This window comes from Mixophyes fleayi, chromosome 8 (genome assembly GCF_038048845.1).
Source record: "Mixophyes fleayi isolate aMixFle1 chromosome 8, aMixFle1.hap1, whole genome shotgun sequence".
Taxonomy (NCBI): domain Eukaryota; kingdom Metazoa; phylum Chordata; class Amphibia; order Anura; family Limnodynastidae; genus Mixophyes; species Mixophyes fleayi.
In genome coordinates, this window is record NC_134409.1 from 97,584,196 (window position 1) to 97,611,577 (window position 27,382).

Below are 27,382 nucleotides of genomic sequence, written 5' to 3' on the forward strand. Positions count from 1 at the left end.
ATAGACCACATTTTCCCCAAAGAGCCCCACATTCAATTAATAGCTCCCAAACCACCCTAGCATTAAATTAAATGTCCAATCACCCTAACTTAAATTTTCAGTTTGACTTTGATCAAAGTACTGACACAGACTGCATGGTAGGGAAAGTTTTGTGTATTTCAGCCGTCCAAGGACATTAACACACCTGCATACACCGACACCTCGCCATGGAGGTTACAGTCAGGCTCATGCACTCCGTATCATGCAAACTAATTTTTTTTCTCTCTGCAGCTGTTACACGGTTCTTTATGTACAATTTCACAGATGTCCAGTTTCGCTCTTTCAGTGCTGATGGTTCAGCCATGATGTATGCAACGCAATCATGCTTTACAGGCAGCATCCATGTTTGGATAAACTTGATCTTGTTCTTCTCCGCAGCTTGGATCTCATCTCTGTCCCAGGTTTTTCTCTGCACTTCTGTAAAAACTGAAAGGAAGCAGGGTGATCCATTACAAAATCCAATGCAAAAGAAAGAAGTAATGCCATTGTATAGGTTATTGCTACGGCCTCATCTAGAATATTGTGTTCAATCCTGGAGGCCATATCTCCGAAAGGCTATAAAAATATTAGAGACTGTACAAAGAAGGACAACTACAGGGTGCATGGCCTACAGCACAAAACTTACCCAGAAAGACTAAAAGATCTTAATATGTTTAGTTTGGAGCTGAGAAGGGAAAGGGGGATTATGATAGAACTGTCAAATATATCAAAGGTTTTAACAAGGTACAGGAGGGAAACGTTCTTCAAAGGAAGAGAAATATTAGAACACGAGGATGTGCACTGACACTGGAGGGAAGTAGGTTCAGAGGAAATTTGAGGAAAAATGACTTCACATAAAGGGTAGTGGAATAGCCTCCCATCAGAGGTGGTAGAGGCTAGTACAGTACAGCAATTTAAATATGCTTGGGATAGACATAAAGACACCCTTACAAAGAATAAAGTATCAAATAGGATTTGAGGTTACCATAGGTTAAAAAATGGGCAGATTAGATGGGCCAAGCAGTTCTTATCTGCCGTCAAATACTATGTTTCTGTGTTTCTATGTTACTAATCTGAGAAAAACAGAGAAGGCAACATGCTTTTGCATAACAAAACTGTGTGCTACACCGACCTGTGGAAGCCTTGGCTGAGCTATTTCACGCAAGATACAGCCTGCAAACAGACTTATGTCCGAAGATGAATGAGTACAGAGAGTGGTCAGTATCCAGTATATACACGGTCAACAACACGGTCAAGTAGAATCAGCAGCAAATAACAGGAGCGAAGTAACAACACCTATGACACCTAATAGAGGAATCTTCCTGCTATTTAAATAGCCACCAGCCAATCAGCACAGACAGCTGGGTGAGCCTCTAGGGATACAAAAAATAGGGGGTGGTTATTGCACAAGGAATAGAACTGTCCTCATAATAATATACATATAACAGTGTGTTAAAAGACTTGAGGGGGTGCTGTGTTTTTTAATATAGAGCTTAGATATGTCAAACAAATAACCATAAGTGGTATTTGAATATAGGCGATCGCCTAATCGCCTATATTCAAATAATAAAGGCTTATTGCCCAAGATTGAAATCAATATATTTAATTTTTAATTACTAAATGTATATTTGAATATTCATTCAAAGATTTAACATTATTCATTGGAGAGCTGGAGTGCCTTTTTGTTTATATACTTATACCACTTTTGGTTATTTGTTTGACATATCCGTGCCTCTAGGGATACATGCCGTATGATCATGTGATTTCCTGCACATTATTCCTGCTACACAGTGGTTGCCGAGTTGCAGATCCGGGATTGCAGTGGAGTGCACTCAATCTCCCCGCGCCTAACAACGATCAAGGAAACTTATCAATCTGCTCTCCCCTCACTGGAGATTCAGTGGTGAGTGCTTATAGTACTGAAATACTAATTTTGTTTTCTCCCACTCTACCTCTCCCTTTTAATTCCCATAGCTTTTTCCCTTTGTTTATACTGCCATTACAAAATACAGCTGTATCAGCAAGTTTTGTTGTTTGAAAACTTTATTGAAAATAGATTATACAAAAAAATACATGGGAAGAACATACAAGGTCCATATATACAATGCCCTGGTCAGAGATGAACTGATGGATGGTCCAGGCACTGTGAGGTTCCACTTAGCTGTCCAATGTAGAATTATGAGAGTCAAAGCAGCAACTATAATATTAATATGGTAAGGTAAATATATATATATATATATATATATATATATATATATATACACACACACACACACACACACACTAAAATTGCATTAAAAAATGCATGCTTTTCATGACAGTGGCTACATAGCATGGTGGCTTAGTGGTTAGCACTTCTGCCTCACAGCACTGGGGTCATGAGGTCAATTCCCGACCATGGCCTTATCTGTGTGGAGTTTGTATGTTCTCCCCGTGTTTGCATGGGTTTCCTCCTGGTGCTCTGGTTTTCTCCCACAATCCAAAAACATGCTAGTAGGTTAATTGGCTGCTATCAAATTGACCCTAGTCTGTCTGTGTGTGTGTATGTATGTTAAGAAATTTAGACTGTAAGCTCCACTGGGGCAGGGACTGATGTGAATGAGTTCTCCGTACAGCGCTGTGGAATTAGTGGCGCTATATAAAAAAACGATGATGATTCATAGCCTTAGGTAGAGTAGATAGAGTATAGCAGCAATAAGGAAAGATCAAAAACCGCAATTTATATTTTCACCATGAGAGGGCGTGTGTACTAACATTCATAAGACCATTTCAATTGCAACACATGTCTTTCTGTAAGCCAAGAAATAAATACCTAGCCCCTGACTTATTTATGTCTCATAGCATATGCAGCACATGGACTTTACATCCTATTCATGAGTTTTGCCACTTGTAGTATGATCTGTCACATTCAAAATATTTTTGACTTTTTATTTTATTGCTTTGTGCGAGAGGATGACACTTCAATATTTAACTTTATTATTACTTGAAGTTAAATATATTACTTTGCATTTACTGTTTAGCATAGAGAACAATTAAAATGCAAAATACTGTACAGTAGTAGTAACAATGATTTATTCTTACTTACAGGAACTGAACACATTGATGTATAACATTAAGACCTCATCATTCATTTTGTATTTTGCCAGGAGATATCGGAAAAATCTTATGCATTAGGCAAAATTGCACAGAATACCGTAGTCCCCATTATTCTCAATAGGGACTGCGGTGTTGATCTATTTACCAAAGTCTGAAAAGTAAAAGTTCACGAAACTTGTGCTGATTGCTAACCGTTATCTGTTCTATTGTATGCGGAGAGCATTGTAGGAGAGGGATCTGTACAGGGCCATCTCTTCCATTGGGCACGATGGGCAGGTGCCCGGGGGCCCTGCAGGCAAGGGGGGCCCGTCCGAATTCTAAAAAAAAAAAAAAAAAAAAAAGTTTTTTTTTTTTTTTTAAATACTTACCTTGCGGTCACATCAGCGGTGATCCGGCTCCCTCCCTGGTCCCCTCTTCCGTGCTGTGCTCGCAGTGAATGCTGGGCGTGATGTAACGCCCAGCATTCACTGCAACCACAGCACGGAAGAGGGCAAAAGAGACTCAGCGGCGCGGAAAAAAGAAGAGGGTCGGACTTAAGGTAAGTTAAGGGGGCCCCTATATATATATATATATATATATATATATATATTTTTTTTTTAGGGGCCCGGTACACTGCATTGCCCGGGGGCCCATAAAGTTGTTAAGGTGGCCCTGGATCTGTAGATCCCTCTCCAGGAGCCTGGACACTCCTCCCCTCCAACTCTAACTAAAGCTGACTTTGCGCATGCGCTTATCTAAGGTCGTGCATGCCGCATGCACAGTAAAATCTCTGGGTCAGAACCCAGAGTTTTCATTATGAGATAGTCTTCGCCAGGACAGCCTCTTATCGAATGCATTGTCCCGGCATGACTGTTTAATAAATAGTCGCAGAACTTCATTCCTTATAGCTGTGAAAAGTGGCGATAAGGAATGATAACTTCAGTGGACATTTTGAGGTGGGTCATAGACCACTTACGCTCTTAAAACTCAGATATGCAGAATAATACTCTTAGCCAACTAGCACTGTACACAATTGTACTGACATATTTTCAGGAAATTCTGCTGCTGGACAAATATTAAAAAATCAATTACATTTCTCCCAAACACTGGCTTGACGCTAATCTCCAACCATGGGGTAAATTTATCAAGCTGCAGGTTTGAAAAACTGGAAATGTTGCCTATAGCAACCAATCAAAGCTTAGCTGTCATTTTGTAGAATGTACTAAATAAACGATAACTAGAATCTGATTGGTTGCTATAGGCAACATCTCCACTTTTTCAAACTTGCAGCTTGATAATTTTACCCCATGACTTTTAACAATGGAATAAAGGTATATGACTTTATTTGACAATAGCAGGCAGCTTGAAAGTACTTCCTGTCTCTGTATAGCATAAAACAGAGAAATAGCATGAGGTTGTAAAGAAGAACATGTACACTAAGGGGCAATTTTTGGACAATTATGCAAAATGTTGTAACGAAGCTTACATTTATTTAATATTTAATTGTGAGTGTGGAGTTTGGGGCACACTAGGATGGCTTCTATTGTAGCGTTTTATGTCCCTGGTACAGTAAAATTACTGCTTCTGTATGCAGTTTTCTGGCTGTGTCCTGATTCTGCATGCAGTATTGGTTATTTTTTAATTACAGTTTAAAATACAATAAAATTTAATTTTGACTATGTTCAGTGTGTGTATATATATATATATATATATATATATATACTTTTCTGACACCTCCTGCTTAAAACACAAAAAGTCAGAAGGAGCTTGAGGCCCCGCTTTCACGGTCTGTATTCATACTGAAAATCAAGATGAAGAGAGCCCTTCTGCTCCACGGGGGGTTTCTGTCCTGCCTGAGCTTGTCTTAGGACACGGTTTGACAGGTGTACCACCCCAGTCAAAATCCCCACCTGTGCCGCTGTCCTCGTAGCAATATATATATATTGCACAAATATGCATTCAGTGAAAAAAAACTAAAAATAATATATATATATATATATATATATATATATATATATTACTAAATACATAGCTGTGCAGCAACACTCTTCCACAGAAATGTACAGACATGTCCCACTTACAGACAGATATTTATATAACAGTTGTATATACATATAATCCCAGCTACTCTCAGGTGAGTGAGTCAGGGTGAGATGAACTGTCATCTATTAAACAAAAGGGGTGTTGTCTCTTTAAGTTTCACAAGGATGACATCAGCACTTGGGTTTGGCAGTCGGATTCAATGAGAGTACACAGAGTAGAGACAGCGCACAGACTGAAGGGGGAAGGAGAGAGGCAGAACAGCTAGACGCAGCCACAGCAGGTAAGCGGAGCTCCCCACAATCCCCTGTCATCCTCCCCCCTGTAACATCCCCCACAGGTGACACCCCTAGGAGCAGATGGAGGGGACCCCCAGCTTCACATACATATCAATATTGAGGGGATCGATCGTATTTAAAAGGCTGATATGAAGGGGGAAACCTATTGCCCCTACCTCTTGTTTTCCAGGAATTATTGGGGAGATGGATGTCTTAAAACCTAGATAATGGTCCATAATATTTGTTTTAAAGCTTTGTGGTTCTTCAATAATCCACCATATTTTATGTTGTGTAAATTATTATTTTTTTAAAACTGATTTTTTTTTTTATTCCTACTATTAATGCAGATTGTAGAGGGAGTGGGGCGGGCAGTGTACATAATGTACATATCATTGGTATCTTGCTGAGTTCCTTGTTCAGTTGAATCTGAGGTGCTGTGGGGTCAGACAGATATATGTCTTACGTAGAAACACGATTTCCAGTGTTTATTTTCAGCTCCGAGAAAAATAAAATAAAATGTAAATTCGTGATGAAATAATCGTATTCGTAGTAGATGGTTAACCCATTAGACCGCTTCCGGTGCATGTGTCTGCAGTGCGTTTACTAGCATAGGGGTGCTGCCATGACCCCCATATCTTCAGTGCAATACGTCATTCAATCTGTTCTGTATTCAAAGGGTGGGGTAAAGGCCTGGGAAAAATGCAGAGCCCACCCCCTTTGTTCTCTGCTGGACACAAAATATACATTTAATACCTTACTGACATTCTCCCATAGTCTTTATTTTCAGCAAGGTAGCAAATTTCCGAGCACAGACTTATTAGGTCGGCTATACATTACATAATCAACAGTGTTATTCACACTGTCTCCTGCTTCTCCTGTTGGCTCAAGCATGAATCATTTGTGGTATTAAAAAGATGCTACACACTTGTCATACTTTGAATACACATACATATTTGGAGGTAGTACAGCACGTACAATTTCTGGGTGCTGATGTGAAAAAGGTCCATTTTTCATGTTTAATATAGTTGTGATTTTTTTTTTTTGTTGTAGCTGTGGGGTACAATTCTTGAATTATTTTTTTTTATATAGGATGTATACATATTTGACTATATAAATTAAATGTTTATAACAGGTCATATAAGAATTGTTGAAACATTGTGATTTGCTAATAGATGTAATATGGATGTGTTCTGATAATTAAAGTGACATGTCTGTATATACAGTGCACCTAGCATATGCCAGTGTATGTCAGCGACACACCTCCTCCGCTGTGCCCACCCCAAAATATTATAAGCCTAGTGGGTGACCACAAGGCCATGCGTGTGTGTGTGTGTGTGTGTGTATGTATATATATATATATATATATATATATCACACTGAATAGCTATGTAAGGCCAGTTATTGGTATACTGTACTTTAGTAATCACATTTACATTGTACTATTACATTATTTAGGTCTATTTGGCTAAAAGATACAGCTAAATCAATCAAAATTTGTATACTTTGCTGGCGTATGATGGCAAATGTGGTTGGATGTAAAACAGCAGGGAAGAGTTACCAATGGAGCACCAGACCTGTCGTATAAAATAATGTAGACCCACTACATACTGACATAACAAGAACATCAAACATGTAATCACCGATGATTTTGTAAAGGTTGAACATCCCCTCCTACCTTCCGTAGTACACACCTCTCCAATCAGGATAGGTAAGAGAGGCTAGTGCATACAGCTGGATATAAGCCAGACAACTCCCCACCTCTAGGTGGACAGAATTGGGCCCTTAGGCTGGGTACACACTACAGAATTTTCTTACCAATGTGTGATCTAAAACTATTTTACTAACGACCGGAAAATAAAAGTTCCGATCAGCATGCGTGCACACTAAACAGGTTTTAAAAGATTTATCCTCAGGTCTGTGCTCTTCAACTGTCATAACCATCGGCTGACAATCTCATCATTATCATTTATTTATATAGCGCCGCTGATTCCGCAGCGCTGTACAGAGAACTCGCTCACATCAGTCCCTGCTCCATGGAGCTTACAGTCTAAATTCCCTAACACACACACACAGAAAGAGGAAGAGACAAAGGTCAATTTTGATAGCAGCCAATTAACCTACTAGTATGTTTTTGGAGTGTGGGAGGAAACCGGAGCACCCGGAGGAAACCCACGCAAACACGGGGAGAACATACAAACTCCACACAGATAAGGCCATGGTCGGGAATTGAACTCATGACCCCAGTGCTGTAAGGCAGAAGTGCTAACCACTTAGCCACCGTGCTGCCCATGACTCTGTAAACTATGGAGATCCTGATTGTGAGTGCATACACACTGCAGGATTGGAAGGATGTCTGTCCATAGCTGAACAATCAGAGCTGACGATGGTCGGTGCTTTGGAACAACTATCGTTCACACTAATGCAGTATCGGTCTGAACAGTCGTTTAGGCGATTGGCTGAAAACACTGTAGTATGTACCCAGTCTTAGTAAATAAGCCCGCCAGTCAGTCTGCAGGCTATGCTGCAGCAAAATAAACAAACTTAGTTAGGGAAAATTCTCTATTGAAATGATGCCATTCCACTGTTTACAACTTTTGTTGTTTCTTACTTGCAGACCAGTGATGTTTTAATTAATCTTGCACTGAGTAAAACAAAAAAAGGGTCCTTTTTATTAGTATCAATATTGGTGACCTCTCGCTTGGATGCTTAAGCTAATTAAACTGGACCTGTCACTTACAGAGTAGAGGCAGCCATTTTGTGGCCTGAACTAATGTTTATGACACACAGCCTATCAGTTCACTGGGAACCAGTATCGCATTGGCCTTCTGCTCCACTGGAGGTTTCTGTCCTCCCTGAGCTCGCCTTCTAATGTTCCTAGGAGACCGATGGGCTGTATATGGGTTTAGACTACACAATGGATCCCTCTTCAGTGTATTCTTGAAAACTTCTGTCCCTAGAACTTCATTATTCCAAATGTGTTTCCACAAATATTAGTTTGGCATGGCTGCTATCATGGGTTCTTCTACTCGGGTCTTTGCGTTTGATTTGTTCATACCGTATTACTATTTCTTTTTAGCAGTGAATCAATAAATGTGGAAAAGATGTCTGTTTATATTGTAATACATTTTACGACCTGTGTATTCTGCTAGTGCAAAATGCTCAAAAAGAAGCACACGAATTGCATCTTGTCATAAAGCTGTTGAAAAAAGACTGACAAGACAAAATGTGTGTGTGTGTGTATGTGTATGTGTATGTGTATGTGTATGTATATATATATATATATATATATATATATATATATATATATATATATATATATATATATATATATGTATATGTGTGTGTGCGCGCGCGTGTCCTCAGAGATCCTTGTTGCTAAAATACTTTTAATTTATGTACTAATATCTATTATGTATGAACCTCCCCCAACTTCTTCTACTCTAAAATAATACCCGAACAATCTTGACAGGTTGATGGGAAATCTGTCAGATATAAAACAGTGATGGTTTCCTTGTATTGTCTGCAGTGAGTTGCTTTTCTGAAAAGTTGTGATTTCTGTGTAAGTAATAATCTAGACGCTAGTCATCCCTTTTTGACAAGCTTACTTGATAAGAACCAAAAGAATAGAAATATATATTGTTTTCTTTAAAACGTCTGCAATACAACGGTTACGTATCTACTTCCTGTTATGTGACTGCTTTGGCTGTCAGCCGCTCAGGGGATTCACGTAACACGTTTGACCAAGCAAATGTTATTGGCTTCATTTACCATCATCATATTGTTGAAAGGGAAGTGTAAAGTGTGGCAAACGTTGTATTTCAATACTGTATGATATGGTGAAATTATTTTAGACGTCATTAAGTTTATACAATATTTTAACCTATTCCCATGATGGACTGCATGTTTTTCAGTTAAACTACAGCAGGAAGCATAAATTAGAAAGGTCCAAAAATGTTATGTTTAATACACACAGAAGGACCATTTTGGATACATCTGTGATTGGGCAGAAAGACTGAATAGCGTGTTGTATTCTGACTTGCCAATGGCCATACATACTGATGTGACCTTCCAACCATATTTTCAGAGCTATGTGATTAGATCCAAATTCACAGATTCTGACTTGATTGCTGACGTGGGACAACAGGTCAAATCACAGACTCTTACCAGCAATTGCTCATGCGACAGCATGAACAATTGCCACATACTGCAGGGTGAGTGTGACACGTTCAGCTGAACCATGGGGGTGCTGGTAGCTACAACTGTTTAGCAGAAGGCCTATCTATTTCTATTTCCTTTTCTTTATTGTTTTCTTCCTCTGAAAGATTGCAGGCTAAGATTACTCTGTGTATTCCTAGCTTGAGTCGGTGAAACATTGGGCCAGATAAGCTTATATTGGGGTCAATAGTGTCTGTAGCACAACTTGACAGTTGCCAGAATTAAAACTTGGGAAGAGGAAATTGTCCAAATGCAAATATTGAGGCTAAACATCAGACAGTGACTGTTAATGATCAAAGTATATTCTAATGGGACTTTGTAGATGGCTTAATACTACTAATCTGGTGATTTACAAGGGTAGTCACAGTATTGGATGCAGGGTACGAGCCCTAAAGAAGGAAAATCCTCTTTGAAATCCATAGGGCGTTACTCCTTTACATACAACCAATAAAGCTAGATTCAATTTGAAGTAGGTTCATATTCAGTTATTGCATTTGGAGTGCATTAAAAAGTAGGGGTTATATTCTTTGTCCTAACTGTACATAAAGGTAAATGGAACCAATGGCTATTGTACTGCTTATCCATTTAAAACCTTCATTGACATTTATGTCACTTGTACTATTTTTATTATTATTCTATAGTACTCATGTTGGTGTATTGTATCTGTTAGTTACACAGCCAACACTCATAGGTATCCTGTCTGACTAGTCAAGAAGAACAAGACTATCTGCTATGACCTGTGCACTGGTTGCCAGGAAAATGGTTGTTGTTAACGAGATGTCAACATGGGTACAATGCTATGTTAGGCTGTGTTTGTTTTTCTCCAGTGGTTGTACTCCTTCACCACAGGGTACAAATGAAAGGGACTTTAGACAAGCTTGACTTCAAATTTTATTGGGCAGTACTTTTAACTGGAGTCCTATAACACTACTACTGTACGTAATTGTAAAACATGTTGGCAGTTTAATATTATCACCATTATTTTATAAGGCACCTCAAAGGTCATCAGCCCCGGACAGCCAGTACTACAGCAAATTTGACAGAGAAGGTGCAGATATGAGATGGTGCGGAGAGGGTTATAATATCATCATCATCATCACCATCACCATTTATTTATATAGCGCCGCTAATTCCGCAGCACTGTACAGAGAACTCGCTCACATCAGTCTCTGCCACATTGGGGTTTACAGTCTAAATTCCCTAACGCACACACACACACACAGACACGGGATGGTGATGACAAATTAACCTGATTGGATGCAATTCCTTCTAGAAAGTTCATGTGTAGCTATAATTCATAGAAGACATTATGGTTAAGGTGATTGATACAGGCAATTTATTCAATTGCCGTTTCTGAGGTCAGGAAGGAATATTTCCCCCATGTAAAGCTAAATTGGCAGCTGTCTCGCTGGATGTTTTTGTTTTGCCTTCCTCTGAGTCACCCCATTTAGAATTTGAGAGGTTGAACTTGGTGGTGTTTTTTGTTTTTTTTTGCTTTCAACTTTACCATGCCTGCTGTATAGAGCTTTAGTTATTAGCGCTCTCTTACTGAACACATTTAAACTAGGCTGTTTTGAGTTGTTGGTTTCTGTTGCGATTTGGAAATGACCAGCCCAATAATGAGAGCTTACAATCTAGATATGAAATAATTATTCTTTGTTCATTACTAGCTTGTTACTGAATATAAAATAGAAAGCAATGCCTGGCTTTGGGGTTCTGATAAGTAGGATGCAACAGGAAAGGGCCGATTAAGTTATCTCTGCTATTACAAACTAATTTCACACATATACACTAGACCCCAAATTCCTGTTCTTCAGCGGTGTAATAAACTGCCCTGACCATCTAATCTGTCCAACTATGCTCCTATAACGCCGTACCACCATATGTTGTGAATGTGCTAAGGACAGGTTTGAGAACCACTACTCTATTTTTCTCATCCAGTAGTTATTCAGTGTGTTACAGGAGAGTCATTTAAAACAATCTTTAAGCGTACCTGAAGAGCTGGTTGAGAAAACTATGAAACACGGTTAGACCATCCAGCACAGATGTCTTACCATTAATTTTAGAAGATGGCATCGTCATGTTTTATATAAAATGGTTATCAGAGAAAAATAAAATCACAGAATGTGTTCCTGTGAGATGATGATTTAGTCTTTCTACAAATGAGGCTCCTTTTTGCAGTAGGAACTCAATTGCTCTGGAATCAGGATCCTTGGACTGCTTTAGCCCTCTGTACATGGCTGCAAAACTAATTTTAAGGTCCAGGCATTTGTCCCCCTTATCCTCAAATGTCATTTTTATTAAATTATGGTACCTTAAGTATTTGTTTTAGTGTGAGGAGAATGAAAATGTATCATGCTCTATAAGCAGACCCTATTAGAGGTGATTCCTAAATGTGCTTCTCTTGTGTCTATAAACCAGGAAATAAACACAACAAAGATTTTGGTGATGAGCAGGGAAGTTTGCACTGTATAATACATGATATGGCAGCCATGCTAATTAACTCCTGGTAAGCTTTTGTTCCAGAAATAATGAAAAATATTGACAGCAGTAAAATATATAATTTATACTGTTTTATTCACTTAATCAGATGGGCTAAGCCAGCGTATGAAGCCATATTATAGGTGACAGAAACAAAGGTAGCTGGACTTAAACAATATATCTGATGACTGACTGAGGTCCCTGTTTTACCAACACCCATAATAACGGGCAGATTGGTCTTGTTATTTACCCCAAACACCAGTCTTGATTGGGCAAATCATGAATGTGATTGGAAATGTGATAAGTTTTGAATTGTCAGCATCACACACACCTGTGATCTGCAGTACATGGTTGGTCAGAACTGTTCAAACATTCCCCCAATAAGATCTATACATTTACAGTTTTATCATTACCAAATTATTTGGTTTCAGGACACATTTTAGCTGGTCATAACATTCAGTAATTCTGGTTCTTGGCTTGATAACTGGAATATATATATATATATATATATATATATATATATATATATATATATATATATATATATATATATATATATATATATATATATATTAGTGTGTGTGTGTGTGTATTTTGTGAGACGGTACACCATTCACAGGAATCGGACACAGGTATGCTGAACCATTTAGCTGTTTATTAGCAGTTGTCAGGATGGTAAAACAGCTCCAATATAGAGCAATCAGATCCAGTAACAGTACACAAAAATCCCCACCACCTACATCTGGCTAGACATCAGTTCTTTGTCTGCTCGCCGGCCACTTACTGGCATCAGTGGTCCCGCCCACATATACAGACAGTGTCTTTATCCTCCACCCCAAGCACTACAACAAATCACAGCAAACCAATCGCACCCATGTGGAACACGTGTGTGTGTGCGCGTGCTAAGAGAGGAACCTAGGGAAAACCTAACCCTGTCTGCAGCCTGCTGCTGCAGACTAACTGTGTTCCTACCTGTTCCTTTATAGGGAACTGTGGCAAATATAGGTCGGTGTATAACTCCGCCCAGCAGGTGGCGCTGCAGCTTGGTTTTATTTTTTCCACACAGACACACACACACACGCCACTAGACATTTATAATATATATATATATATATATATATATATATATATATATATATATATATATATATATTTTACTCTGCACACTTTAATCCGTACTTAAATTGGCATATACTTATTCGACTGACAATATCATTGTGAGCCACCTTCATGTAAATATTGTTAAAGGTTGTAGATTACCACCAAATTGTTATTCCAACCTTGGTGTTTTCATGGGAGTGATCCTCTGTAAGCATTGTGACCGATTTATTTTCCAGCAGTTTAATGTGCTAATGTTTAATAATGATAATAATAATAATGACCTTAATATAACTCCATTATATTGGGCAGCACTATAAAATCAGAATATTTGATCATTAACTTTAGTGCCGGGCCTAGTGCAGCTTACAATCTAGTTTTCCTACTACACGCACACAAACATACACTCACTCATGGCCAGTTTAGTTAGAAGCCTCTTAACCTACCAGTGTGTTTATGGGGGGAAATGCAGTGCATGCAGAGGACATCCGCATGAACAGGGGGAACATGCCAATGTCTCACATATAGCACCAGCAGTTGGCATTGAATTGCTACCAAGTCTAACTTATTTTTTTGTGTTTAACCCTTTTGGCAATAATGGATTTGTGGGATTTTTTTCTGTTTTACATAAAATTGAGCATTGGTGTCTTAAAGCTGTTGCAAAAGAGATATTATCAGCAGTCCAAAAGCTGAAGACGCTTAGGCTTGTTTGTGCAGCACTGTTTACAAGTACTTCAATTAATTCTAGAAGACATGAAGGCCTTGCAAAAGAACATGACTGTTTACATTTTTTTTTTTATATTGCGAAGAGTTGTTTTCTAGCACAGATCTTGCAGACACTGTTTTACTTCAAACCCAGTCCAATCCGGTCTGGTATTAGCTCTCTACTTAGCCAGATGATAAACTTTGTTGTCAAACAACTGAAGGATTACTCCGTGGGTCTACGGAGCCGCAGCGTTTATCAGCGGTAGATGTTTTCTTGACTTTTAGGAAATAATAAAACTATCGTAAGAATCCATTCTGGAAACTTCATAAAACACACTGGTCTTCTCTGTGAGGGAAATATGTGCTTGTCCTTTGGATCAGGTTTTGAAAGACAGTAACACAAACAAGTATGAGATGTCCCTTGTCTATTGCATGAATGCCTTTGACTCTTTTTATTAAAGTAAACTTTTCAAATAATGTCAATTAACGGTGCAGTTCATTGCATCCAGACAGGGGGTGCTTACTGCACATGACTTCAGCCTAGGATGTGGTAGAGAGAAATGTTTCAGTGATGCCTGGAAGTGAAGGTACTTTTGAAATAAGTGTTTTAAGTGAGCACATCCTGGGGATTGTACACATCATCTCCCATTTTCAATATATCAGTCTGTAAAGTTATAGAAGGGACAACACAGGCACTTTCTATAATCCATGATGCTTTTTCCTCTGAGCTGCATTCACTGCTTGAGGAACACTGTGTGATCGCCACTTAAAGGAAATCCATAAAGAATGGCAGAAGTGAATGCTGGGTGGATCATGGACACAAGACAATAGGACATGCTGCTTTCATGGCTGTGCAATATTCACTATAAATGCTTTTGTGCTCTTGTGCATTCCTCTTAGTGTTTAATGTCCTTTTTTTTTTTTCACTAAGTATTGAGCGCAGCTCAAATATAGTGTAGCAAGAGCTCATAAAACATGAACAAGTGTCCATACCTGAAACCTAACCATTGTCTAATATTTCTAAAAACAAAGTAACCAATCCATTCACTACAAAATACCTATATAATGTCTGGGAATTGCCCTGGTTTCTAATGGGTATTTGTTTAGCATACAGAATGACTTGGCCTATTGTGTTGCAGGTGTCTGTTGCACTTTAAAAACCATAACCATTTATTTCCTGCAGTCTTCCTTGTAGTAGAGATAATACTGGTTGTAATCATACGTGTACCTGTTTAGATCCTTGGTTATAAAGTTTAAGGTTTGCAAAGAATTTTTAATATGATTTTATATTCATTTTGCTACCTACCATTGACAGATGTCAATATAAGTAATTATCTTCTGTTTTTCTTAGGACCTTTATGTTGTGCAGCCCACACTCACTCTTCTGACAATAAGCCATTTTAAACTGCTGTATTAGTGCATATAGTGTCCTTTAGTGTATTGATTTTATAAAACTGCATTAAATGCAAATTCACTTTATATGATTTGATCACTATTTACCAATGTTGATGATGAGCAATAGTTGTCGTAACTGGAGATACAATAATACAGTGGGAACATTTTCTTATTTGCTTTTTAATGAGTGGTATAAGACCCTATTGACTGTTTTCCAAACTGCAGCTTGTTAGATTAATATGTTTCACTTGAGATGGACTCTCGTTACTGTTTGGAAGATAACGCTGAGGCTTGGCGAATGTCTGTACATCTGAACTCTATCTCCTCATTAGCTTTATTTATTGTGTTATAAGATGTCGCGCAATATTGAACAATCCTATACATGAATGGATATATTTGTAGATCTGCTATGTGTGTGTGTGTGTGTGTATATATGTGTATGTGTGTATCTTGTGTATTCTAAGTTTACACCCCTATTATAAATGAGGAACATTTGAAGTTGTCTCAGATTTTTGTGACCCGTATAAAAGCAGTGGCCCTACACTCTTATGCATTTGTATGATTATAAAACACCTGACTTCTATTATCATATAGTTTACATTATCCAATATTGACTTGCATAACTTGTTAACATAAAATACTAAACTCCTTTTACTACTTGATTTATTTGAGAAGGCTTTGTGTTATTTGCAAAAGAGGAACGTTTGCCATGTTTAGGGAACAGACACACTGGATCTGGGCATGTTTTGATTCTCATCTTGACCCTTTGGCAGGAAACACCACGTAACCTTTGCTTAAAATGGAAACCTCTAAGCTTTTTACTTTACACCAAATGATCTTGTAGCTTCCAGACATGTACACTTGATGTGACACAATCCTGTTTCTTCATGTGTTGTAGACTGTGTAGAATAGTACTCGGTTTCACTTCCTGTAGGTGAATACAACACCCAGGCTGTGACTAGCGCATATAGACTTGTGGTGGATGAGGATTTCAGAATAAACAACCTTAAAAAAAAAAAAAAACTGCGCAGGATGTATAAGAAATACTGATATGTTGTACCCACTTATTTGTAGGTATGATTTATTGATACCGTAAACTTAAGGCTATTGAAATAAAAGTGTAAGGTCTTTCTTACTTTGCACTATACCAGCCTAGATATGTGTGTGTAACAATGGAAACCTGAAATAAGCCACACTCATATTTTTAGAAAATTAAAGGTCACAGTTTATTTAGATATTAAACCTTCATGGTGGCGGTGAGAGCGTAGCAGTCGGCTACCAACTAATCTTCAACCAATAAACCGTGGGGGACAATTGCTCAAAAACTAACATCTTTACCAATTGGCCGATACTAATCTGGAGTCAACGTGGCTGCTCCCTGCTAGACTCGACATTGCCGTGCCACGCAAAGCACGCCAAGGAGCCCTCAATGCAGATAGGGTCAAGAGTCATGTTACTTCGAAAGGAGCAGTGAGGAGCGGCCAATAGGGGTACCCACTGTGCCTCTTCTGTATTAATGAAGAAATGATTAAACAACTTGGGTTTATAGTTTAAGTAGGGTGGGCGGTATCAGCAACGATCAGGAACAGAAAGACCCAGCATCCCCTGCTCCTTGCATTTATAGAATATATATAAAAAAAACCTCCCAGTGAAAGCTTATTGGCTGGCTTAATGTAAACACAAGAAACCTTAACCCCTGATGGTAAGTGCCTATTCAGAGACCCAACACATTTTAAAAGCCCTCAGCTTACTGCTTCACTTGTTAAATTTATCTTACAGGTATGGCAGACATATTCATGAGATTACAACCTATTGATTCAGCATGTCACTAATGCTTTAAATAATAGACTGAATTTGTATGAATATTGGTTCAGGCTACAAAATATTCTGTGTGTGTGTAAAAAATGGCACACTTTAAGGATGGTATCAGACGAGTGCTTTGTGAAAAGCGCTAACATTCATGGTGCTCGGTAGCTACCATTCTGGTAGGATGAAGTGTATGGAGTACACTTCCCCTGTTGCATTGGAGCGATTAAGCTCTAATAATGATGCATGCAATGTCCAATGAGTGTAATCACTCCCATGTGAATACTATGAACACCAGGGAGTATATTTACTAAACTGCAGGTTTGAAAAAGTGGAGATGTTGCCTATAGCAACCAATCAGATTCTAGCTATCATTTATTTAGTACATTCTACAAAATGATAGCTAGTCTGATTGGTTGCTATCGGCAACATCTCCACTTCTTCAGACCCGCAGTTTAGTAAATATACCCCCAGCTCTGAATGCTAGCGCTTTCTAGCTACAAAAAAGTGCCCATCTAACACCCTTTTTAAACTTTATACCCACTGGCGTTTGGTCTGCATTCTAAAATCTATGAACCGCGTGTCAAATACAAATGTTTTTGAAATTCGAAAAATTAGCATTTCTGCTTGTGTCCTGGAGGTCATTGGAGGTCGTTCCATTCACCTCAATGTGTTTAATTTGTGTTAGACTCCTTGAACAGAGCAAAAAGCTTTCTGGAAACTACAATGTAAACTTCACACCCAAATGCAAATAAACACAAGTATGTGTGCTGACACTGGAAGCAATGGTTTCCTATGTCTGGTCTATTTACGCTAATTGAAAAAAAAAAAAAACAACATTAAATACTCTAGTAAACACGTTTATTTTAAGGCCAGTGGGTATGTGGCCTTAGTTCAGCCACAGCATATAAATATTTCTCATTTGGGTCATGAAGTGATCTTTTATATATTGGCTATCATCTAGTTTTTTTTGTGATTACCACATTTTTGCCCCTTTTATAAGAAAGGTCTGGATTTATTTCCGGTTGTTGAGCTTGACACTGGATCTGCAGTGTGTTTGTCTGTTTCTAGGAAACATTTCATGTTGTGGTTTCCGAGGAGAGGAGTTATTTGTCTGTATGTATATGGAGCTGTGATACGTCTTCACACCCTTTGGCCGTCTCTTCTAGTGATTTGACCAAGAATCACTGAGGAGGGTCTATGGGGCTCTAGTATACTGATGCTATGTTTGTCTGTTTTGATGATTTAATTAATCTAAAATTCATCATGTTTCTCAAATAAGACAACTTATGATCAGTTGAAAGTGTACATACTTTATTCCAAACCGTAAGGAATAAATGTAGCCCTGGTTTAGTGCTTTGTGTACTTTGTGATTTTTTGAAATGTTCCCTGAATAAATCTTGATGTATGGTATAATCACCAAGCTATATATGGATGCAGTATGCTCTGCATTCTGACACCTCAAAGTGTGACGCTATTAAAGCCCTGCAAGACTGCATGTGTGGAGTCTGGCAGATTTGAAGTTGGGCTCGATCTGAATTAAACGAAACAAAGTGCCACACACCCACCCCACACTCTCTTCCTCTTTTCTTAGTGTTATCTTATCGTCCTTACCAAAATGGATATTCATCAAACATCTAAATTGCACCTGTCAACGTACATGCAGTTTAGTCTGACATCTTGTGGGCTGAACGGATATTTATTAGAATGCACCTTAGACAGTTTGTACTGTGGCTGCCAGGGTCATCTTAACAGCATTATAGGCTCCTGGGCAAAGCAGTGTACTGGGGCCCTACCTACACCACCATTTCATCACCATTTATTTATATAGCACCACTAATTCTGCAGCGCTGTACAGAGAACTCGCTCACATCAGTCCCTGCCCCATTGGGACTTAGTCTAAATTCCCTAACATACAGACACATACACAGACTAGGGTCAATTTGTTATCAACCAATTAACCTACTAGTATGTTTTTGGAGTGTGGGAGGAAACCGGAGCACACGGAGGAAACCCACGCAAACACAGGGAGAACATACAAACTCCACACAGATAAGGCCATGGTCGGGAATCGAACTCATGACCCCAGTGCTGTAAGGCAGAAGTGCTAACCACTATGCCACCGTGCTGCCCCATTTACAGGAATAAAAATGTAAACGATCGATAAAATGAAGCTTATATTTATTGATACCTCCAACAAAATCAGTGTACAGACCGCAGCCGATACTGCAGTGATTAGTCCATCTAAACATTATAATAAAGAGGATTTGAAGGTTCTCAATAAATCTCCCGGAATAATATACTGTGGGACCTCAAGTACTGCAAGCCTGTGGGACCTCAGGGCACCTGCCCAGCGTACCCATGCGTACAGACATCTCTGGTGGCAGCCTCCAATGTGTGTATGGAACATGTGCCGCTAATGAAAATGTAATGGGTTTAAGGAAAGATGGGAATAAAAATACTCTTATATTCCTAAAGGCTCGAGTAAAGTTCTTTCATATACTTATAATTTAGTATACCCATTTTATCACTCCTAGTCTTAGCAGCTGTATGTTTATGTTTTAGCTATGTTAGACTTTCCATATATAAAAATAGGGATTAGTAAACAAAAAAAATCTGTATTTCGTAGACCCTTAAGCCCACTGACGCTTGATTTGTGTGTGAAACCACATGTCAAAAGCTAATGTATTTGTCAAGCGGTTGTTGACTTCTAGCGTTTTTACTTGCATTAGGGAAGTCACTCCTATGACCTTAATGCTTAACATTGTGTTAAACAGCACAAGAAACATTCAGAAAACTGCTATGCAAAGCACTCAAACTCCATTACAAACTTAAGTGGTTATGTGGACGTTGGAAACATGAGTATTAGAGATGCATGTAAATGTGTGGATTTTAACACCAGCGGGTATGAGACCTTGTGTCCCCAATACACTACTGTCTCTTCTCTGTCATTGAATATATGACTGCTCAAAACTAAATTTTTAGTGAAATGTAAGTTTTTGGGCAGCATTACCCCAGGGGTTTCATAAAACCACTAACACAAAGCTGCTTTACACCCAGCCTGGGCAATCCATGGCTGTCCCAAGTATTGTGAAACTACAAGCCCCAGCATGCTTTGCCAGCTGATAGCCAGCCAATAACTGGCAAAGTATGCTGGGGCTTGTAGTAGAGAGCCACAGGTTGCCGATGCTTGTTTTACAATATTGAGACTTTTGGTTAGCAGCATACTACCAACAGGGTAATCCTGAGGTGTTGGTCATGAATGCCGAGAAATTGAGTTGTCCCTAGGGGTCAAACTGTGACCATTCCCTGTAATCAGGGACTCATCCCTATTTACAAATTATAACCGTGTATACTGTCATTATAATCAGCTATTTCAGAGTTGCAAGCATTTGTTATAGAAGAGAAATTGCAGTGGTGGAGAATATCTACTGATATAACTGATGAAGGTCCGCACCACCACGGCTGCTTGATGAAGGAAGGTGCAGAGTTGATATCTGTTTAGCTAATGACAGTTTGAGAAAATGTTTTATGCCCTTAGAAGAAATTCAAATAACCAAAATTGGGGAAAAAAATTAAATCTGATATCCTAAACTGTACTACCATACTATAGGACAGACTCTTCTGCACATTCTGTAACTTGACTTGTCTGGTGTTAATCCACTATGGTGGTCATGGGTGAAGTGAGTGTGCAGCAGTGAACATTGCCTCTGTGATCAGGTCCCAGCAAATGATAACGTTAAGTGTTGGGTTGTGCTGCTACTGCCATGGAATTAGTCGTGTTGTGTGGGGAAAGATGGAATAGGAATCTGCTGTCATTGTGATACTCTTAACACTGGGGACATGTGTCTGAAAGGCGAGTGTAACGTTTGTAAACAGTGGTAAGGAGTAGTACTTTTTAAAGAGCGTTGAAAGAAAATTTAATTACAGCCTAAATAAAGGACAATGACATGGCAGTGGTTTGAGACGCCGCGCCAGTAGTGGACACATGGTATTTTGCAGGGGCCTCACAAGTGGGCCGTGAGGCTGCTCATTACTTTAGTGTAAAAGAACTAGATCATATTATATATGATGATGATATTATCTGTTCAGCAGCACAAGGTATTCATACAGTCCAAGCAGTACTATATAGTACTGTAGACATTGTGTGAATGTGCTGCACTCTGTGACCTCTAAATTACTATACATAGAACAAAGCGGAGAAATGATTCTGGTCGGGTGGGCTGCCTTACGCCCCCATGGCTGCCTTACGCCCCCATGGCTGCCTTACGCCCCCATGGCTGCATTTTTCCCACCACTGTATTACACATTACGGACTTGAACTGACATTTTATCAGTCCTCCGATGTTGACAAGTACTTTGTTAATACTTAGGCTGGGTACACACTACAGAAAATTGATTAATGTGTACACACTATACAAGTTTTACAAGATCTGTGCTCTTCATCTGTCATAACCATCGGCTGAAAAGATAGTGAATATGTAAACTCTATGGAGATCTGCCTACACTGCTGGTCGTGAGTGCATACACACTGCAGAATTGTAACAACATCGTTGACCGAGATTTTTTTAGTCTATTTATAAAAATAAATCAAACGATGCGATGTGCTTTGGAATGATGCTCGCTCATTGGTGGAGTGTGAACACTTATACGATATCGGGCTGTGCGGTGAAAAAGCTGTAGTGTGTACCCAGCCTTACACAGAATACTAGTTACCAATGGTCCCAACTGCCACAATGTTAACATTTTGCATACAGGAAACATGATATGCCAACTTTTTTATATATGCCCACCTGCCATAGGAGAGGCCAAGTGTGTAAATGCCCTCTTACTGTGTTTTTGCTTCTACCCGAAATCATTTCCTTGGAAGGACACTTACATAATTTTGAAAGTAGTTTAAAACTATAACTAGCAACTTTTTTCATATAATTGTTCTGCTAATAATACAAAGTTTCAGTAATCAGGACTGAAAATATTTGGGTGACTGTTCATGTACTTTTTGTTCTCCACTAAGTCATTGCCTGTTGTTAACCATTGACCTTTTGCAAAAAGTCTTTGAAACAGGTCACCCAAATAAATATATATATATATATATATTTTTTATATATATATATTTTTTTTTAATTTGTGTACCAAGTTTTTCTTCATTCCAAACTGCTCTACAAAGCAAACACTGATTTCAAAATAAGTGTTATCTCACTATAATTTTTAAGTCTTCTTAAATAAACTGTTCTAGACCTTTGTATGTATGTGTGTGTGATTTTTGTCACTTGGTAAATTAGCCTGTCAGATGGGTGCACTCTCCTTCCTCTGTGAGAGTTCTGTACGGAATGTTCCCCTGGTTAGAGTGCTGGCATTAGCTGCATTCCTGGGCACAGAGAGCAGGCACTGTGTTGCTTGTTGCCAGAGAGCAGGTGTCTGATTTCTGTGTGTGTCCACTTGTTGTTTAGAAATGTCGTGTTTACTATCCCATTCACATATAGAATTGTACATAACTCCGTACTTCATGTCAGTACTTAAGTTTATGAAACTAAAATGGTGTTAAAAATGACTTGAGAACACATTGCTAAGGTTTTTTGCAGCTAACATGGTTCGTAACATATGTTCCTGTTTCTAGGTTAAACGATGGAGCTCAGAGTGGGAAATAAGTACAGGCTGGGCAGGAAGATTGGAAGCGGCTCATTTGGAGACATCTATTTAGGTAAGCTGGAGCGCTCTCCAATACTGATAATTCTGTATTACCAGCAGAAGTCACACCCTCTGCAATGGATATGACTAAGGTTTTAGAGCAAAGTCCTGATCATCGTCCTATATAAGTTGATTTGATGTATTCATATATTGTTGCACTGATTACTATTAACTGCTTGCGAGCCACCGTACTACTTACAATGCTAGCTCAGACTTTAATAAGGTAAAATACATTTTTAAAATGGGGCTATTTTAGGGAGCCGCTCTTCACTTGCAGTAGCAATGGAGCCAGGCTCTTGGTGACCGCCTTGGGTTGCAACACTGTGCTCGGGATCAAAATCACTGGTGATCAGTTAAATAGTGTGCAGTGTTCAGTATGAGTGCTCTGTACTCCAATGAGATTTGCACATCAGGTTTCTGTGGTGATCCCAGTGACATAAGTGGGACTTCCTTAAGGCTGGGGAATATCCATAGTAGAGCATGGGAGTAGTGTAGTAATATAAATTCACAGAAATCCCCAATATCTATTTTCAGTTGTTTTACTTTAATATTCTAAAGAAGAGCTCAATACAGGTTTTTTTTTTTTTTTTTTTCTTCTTGCAATTAATCCCCCTCTCCCAAACCTGCAAAATCAGAGGTCTCATGTCCAGGAATGCTGGTTACCACTGTCTGCGTCTACAGCCTTATGATGATCCAGGGTTCACAGTCTAAATTATTACTGTAAAATCCTGCAGATGTATGTAGTTGTCTTAGCTGATTGTACATGTATCCTCTGGAATTTATTACATTAAAACTTTAGGCTGTGTTCTGAGGAGCTACATGCTCCAGCGAGTTTAATCTTCTGAAGACGTTGACGTTGGGGTGTGGGGATGGGGAGGGCTATTGCAGATTTTAAAAAAAACTAAGCAAAACATGTAGTTATTTAATTTATAGACCTCACAAAAATAATTATAAGTAAATAGAATATTTAGGAAAAAAAACACACACAAGCTGATTTAAAGGAGCTGTACAGACCACATACCACCACCTTTTGTTGGAAATGCTGATTGCTGCTTTTGAAAGTGGGATGGAGTGTTGAGAGACAGTGTGGTACATGGAATCTCTTATCTTAAAACTCCGTTCAGAGAGCTCTGAGGGGAAAGACAAAGGGTCATTTTTAATAATTTAGTATATATTGGGCATGGTACGTCAAATAACAAATCGCTTGGGCACAAGTATCAAGCAATGGAGCCCAAACATCTATGTCATTGGTTATGAATATTTTATAACCAATACCACCCACTCAATGCCTCCTTCCCCTTTTATTCTTCTGCACAAGTGTGTGTGTGTGTGTGTGTGTGTTGGGGGAAGGGGTGTGCAAACCCTTCAAATGCCTAATTTCGGCTCAAGACTAAAAAAAGTTACCAATCCCTTTGTTGTAAACCTTTTTCCATTCCAGTCAGTGTGGTACAGAACAGGTGACCTGATCATACATAGTTGTCTTATGGAGATTACCACTCTGCAAGTTACGTCTTAAGGGATGACATCTGAATGTTTTTCTAAAAAGCCAAAGTGCAGACTGCCTAGAGGTTCTGTGGGGTGGGATCTGTAACATACTGACCCTTATCCTATTCACTAGTGTTATTCTGGCTCAGACATCCAGGGTCAGTTTTTCTATTTCAGGGTGTTCTTGGGGAGAACATCTGCTGGCTGCCTTCCATTCTTAGGTCCTGGAGGTTTCCCGTGTCTGGAAACACTGCCCCCCCTCCTCGGGAAAGGATATTCTTGTGGGTCATTGGAGTACCAGGGGATTACACTCTGTTCAGACATTAGACTTTACGTTTGTCCCTGTTCAGCAGCCAATACTTTAAGACGGCTGAGACCTGACATAATCAGGTATTTAGCTCATCCATTTCTGTATAACTGCGTATCCTGCAGAGCTCAGTACAAATAGTTCATTTCTTTCTTGGAAACGCATGTTACAGAAGATAAGAAACCCAGCCTGTTTGTGGGTTAAATCTGTCCTTTGTAAATAGTCTTGTCCATATTAAGCTATTTGAGTAACTTGACATTAGTAATACAGGTCTTTTTTTGGAGACAATGTCTAGGGTTCCGTCTATCTAGTCCCACATTTACATAGTCCATTTAGTTTAAATAGATAATGCCTTTGAAAATAGAAATGAGAAATGCAAAGTGTTTTGCCATTATTTGTTTAATATATCCCAGTGACAAACTGTATTTTGATTCTGGAGGACCTGTGAGCTTTATATTTTACCCCCTTTGTCTTAGTACATTTTTGCTCTTTGTCAGAAACCCCACTCTGGTTCTGGCTCACGTTCACGTTACAGATCGTGGTTGCATTTTAATTATACGTGGAACTTTCTGGCATAGACAATATGATATTGCATTGAGTCATAGAACATGCTCTGTAATGCAGGGCAGACAGTAAGAAGTGAGGCTTGGGTTAATTGTACACATATGCTGCTGTATACTAGTAATAAAGTATATTTTTATCTCCAGTAGTAAGAGCTTTTTGAGCATAGCGCTGGTCCCTGTGCAACTGATGGCTGCCACGATACACTATATCTTTATACTAATTGCAGGTGTATTTAATTCTAGTTCATCATACATTTCTACATAACCGTTTTTACCTATTGAACCATAGTCAGTATATACTTTTGTTGCGGCTTTTTGTTTTATTATTTGTCCTTGTATTTTTCATTTACGTTTTTTTAGTTTGTTTTTTTTGTTTTGTTTTTTTAAGTTGTTTTTTTGTGGAAACCAATAAAGATCATCATTTATCATCATCATCAGTATATTTATACTAACATTCTAATCTTTAAACTAGCTTTAGCCTGTGTTTTGAAGTTGGTAGTATAGAAGGATGGATGCTAATCTGGCCATAGTAGTTTAGCATAACAATAAAATTAAAGGATACGGTTCTGGTTCATCCACACACACAAAGCACACAAATTAGATTTGTGACCAGATCACATGGAAATGTATTATTGAGCAAAAGGTTGTATGTTGGAGGAGAATAGATTTATCCCTTTTGACCAGACACGGTTTAGTTTCTGACTTGCCTTTAGCATGTCTGTGCTGCAGCAAAGCGAAAACAGGATGTTTCTTGCCATTTAGGGTTAGAGGAAATGGGAAACCGCTGCAGTGTTGGGGGCGCTTGCTGGGGGCTCTGCAGCTGCTTGCATACCTATTTTAGCTATTGATTTGGTGCTGCGTGTGCATTGTAATGGGTTAAATATTTGCACTGTACATAGGGTGCAGAGTAGGAAGGGAACATGGCTGGGTCTGTACACTGTGAATGTGTTTGGAGGTGGAATGTTCCATAAGGAGGGGAGAGGATAGCTGAATTTTTCCCAGCCCCCATCCTCTGCTCTAGATCTTGCTGTGTCTACCCCCATCTGCTGGGCTAGGAGCTTCTGATTTATCTCTGCTTAAGCATGCAAAGCAGTTTTACTAGAGCATTGTAGACAATCGTGCCATCCTGACTTTTTTATTTGTATTGTATCACATGGTGCTCTAAGAAATTTGCAAATACCAAATGAAGTGATGATCACCTTGTGTAAATGTACATTAGTTAGGATGTGAAATAATGTGTATTTTCTTTTGTTAGTTTTTTGTGGCCTTCCAGTTTTGACATGCAAGGAAACGTTTTGGTCTCCCCAATGATATTTTGGAATGACAAAATGCAAACTTGAGTCATCTATCTATTCTGTTAAGGTATATCTGCTAATGTCAGAAACACAACTATTGTTAGCCTGATAATGACATTAAATTTCCCCTCACCACTGCCACCATTCTTTGCAATTCCTTTTCCACTAGCAGCACCCATGCCCCCTCCCCTGTGATTAATTTCTATCCCTCCCATTATTCATCTTTTGCTGCAATTCATTACCACCGCTGCTTGTTACCTCATATACAGGCAGCAGATAGATGAGGGTATGCTCCTGGGTATTACATACCAGGTCATTGTATTACAGGCTGTGGACACGTGGTGTACAGGGGTGACCTCATTGGACCGCTCTGTCTGTCAGTGACACCGAGCAACATGATGGTTTGTGATGCACTGGGACCTCCCCTTGTCTACCTGCTGCTTGTATTTTAGGAAGGTAGCAGGGGTAGGAGAGAGGCTGGAGTGAATAACCGAGAAGACTAGAGAAACTCAACCTGCATTCCTGTGGGGGTGTTTTTTGCATTTTGGTTTTCAAGGCATTCCTGAGAAGCACTATTGGGGTTTGCCCTGCGTATTCTAGTCACTGGCCACCATAGTGAGGCGGCACGTCATTGTTTTTCATCCTGTGTAGATCTGTGGGTGCCTGTGCTTTCATTGTGCTGACTTAAATGACTCATATGTTGGACTATTAGAGTTGTTGTACATTTTGATCGGCTTTTCCCATGTATCCTCAGTTATTCCTAGTAGTTTATGCAGTTATGGCCAAGTGACTCATGCCAGTCATTATTATAATTGTGTTTTAAAGGAAAATATTAGCACAAAATACCACACAGGATTTCATCTGCAAAATATTATCTGTGTGGCAAGTTGGGCCAAATATTTTAAAATAATGTCAGAATTTTTGTTTGTGAAA

The 27,382-nt window shown here is 39.0% G+C and overlaps 1 protein-coding gene across 1 annotated transcript in view; it reads left to right on the plus strand.

The window, feature by feature from the left end:
- The first annotated feature begins 5,312 nt into the window (after positions 1-5,312).
- CSNK1E (casein kinase 1 epsilon) overlaps positions 5,313-27,382 on the plus strand; it is a 43,564-nt gene continuing 21,494 nt past the window's right edge. The window contains exons 1-2 of the mRNA XM_075182949.1: positions 5,313-5,416; positions 22,729-22,812. Of these exons, the coding sequence (XP_075039050.1) occupies positions 22,737-22,812 (76 nt within the window). The 5' untranslated portion in view covers positions 5,313-5,416; positions 22,729-22,736. The remainder of the gene's footprint in view (positions 5,417-22,728; positions 22,813-27,382) is intronic.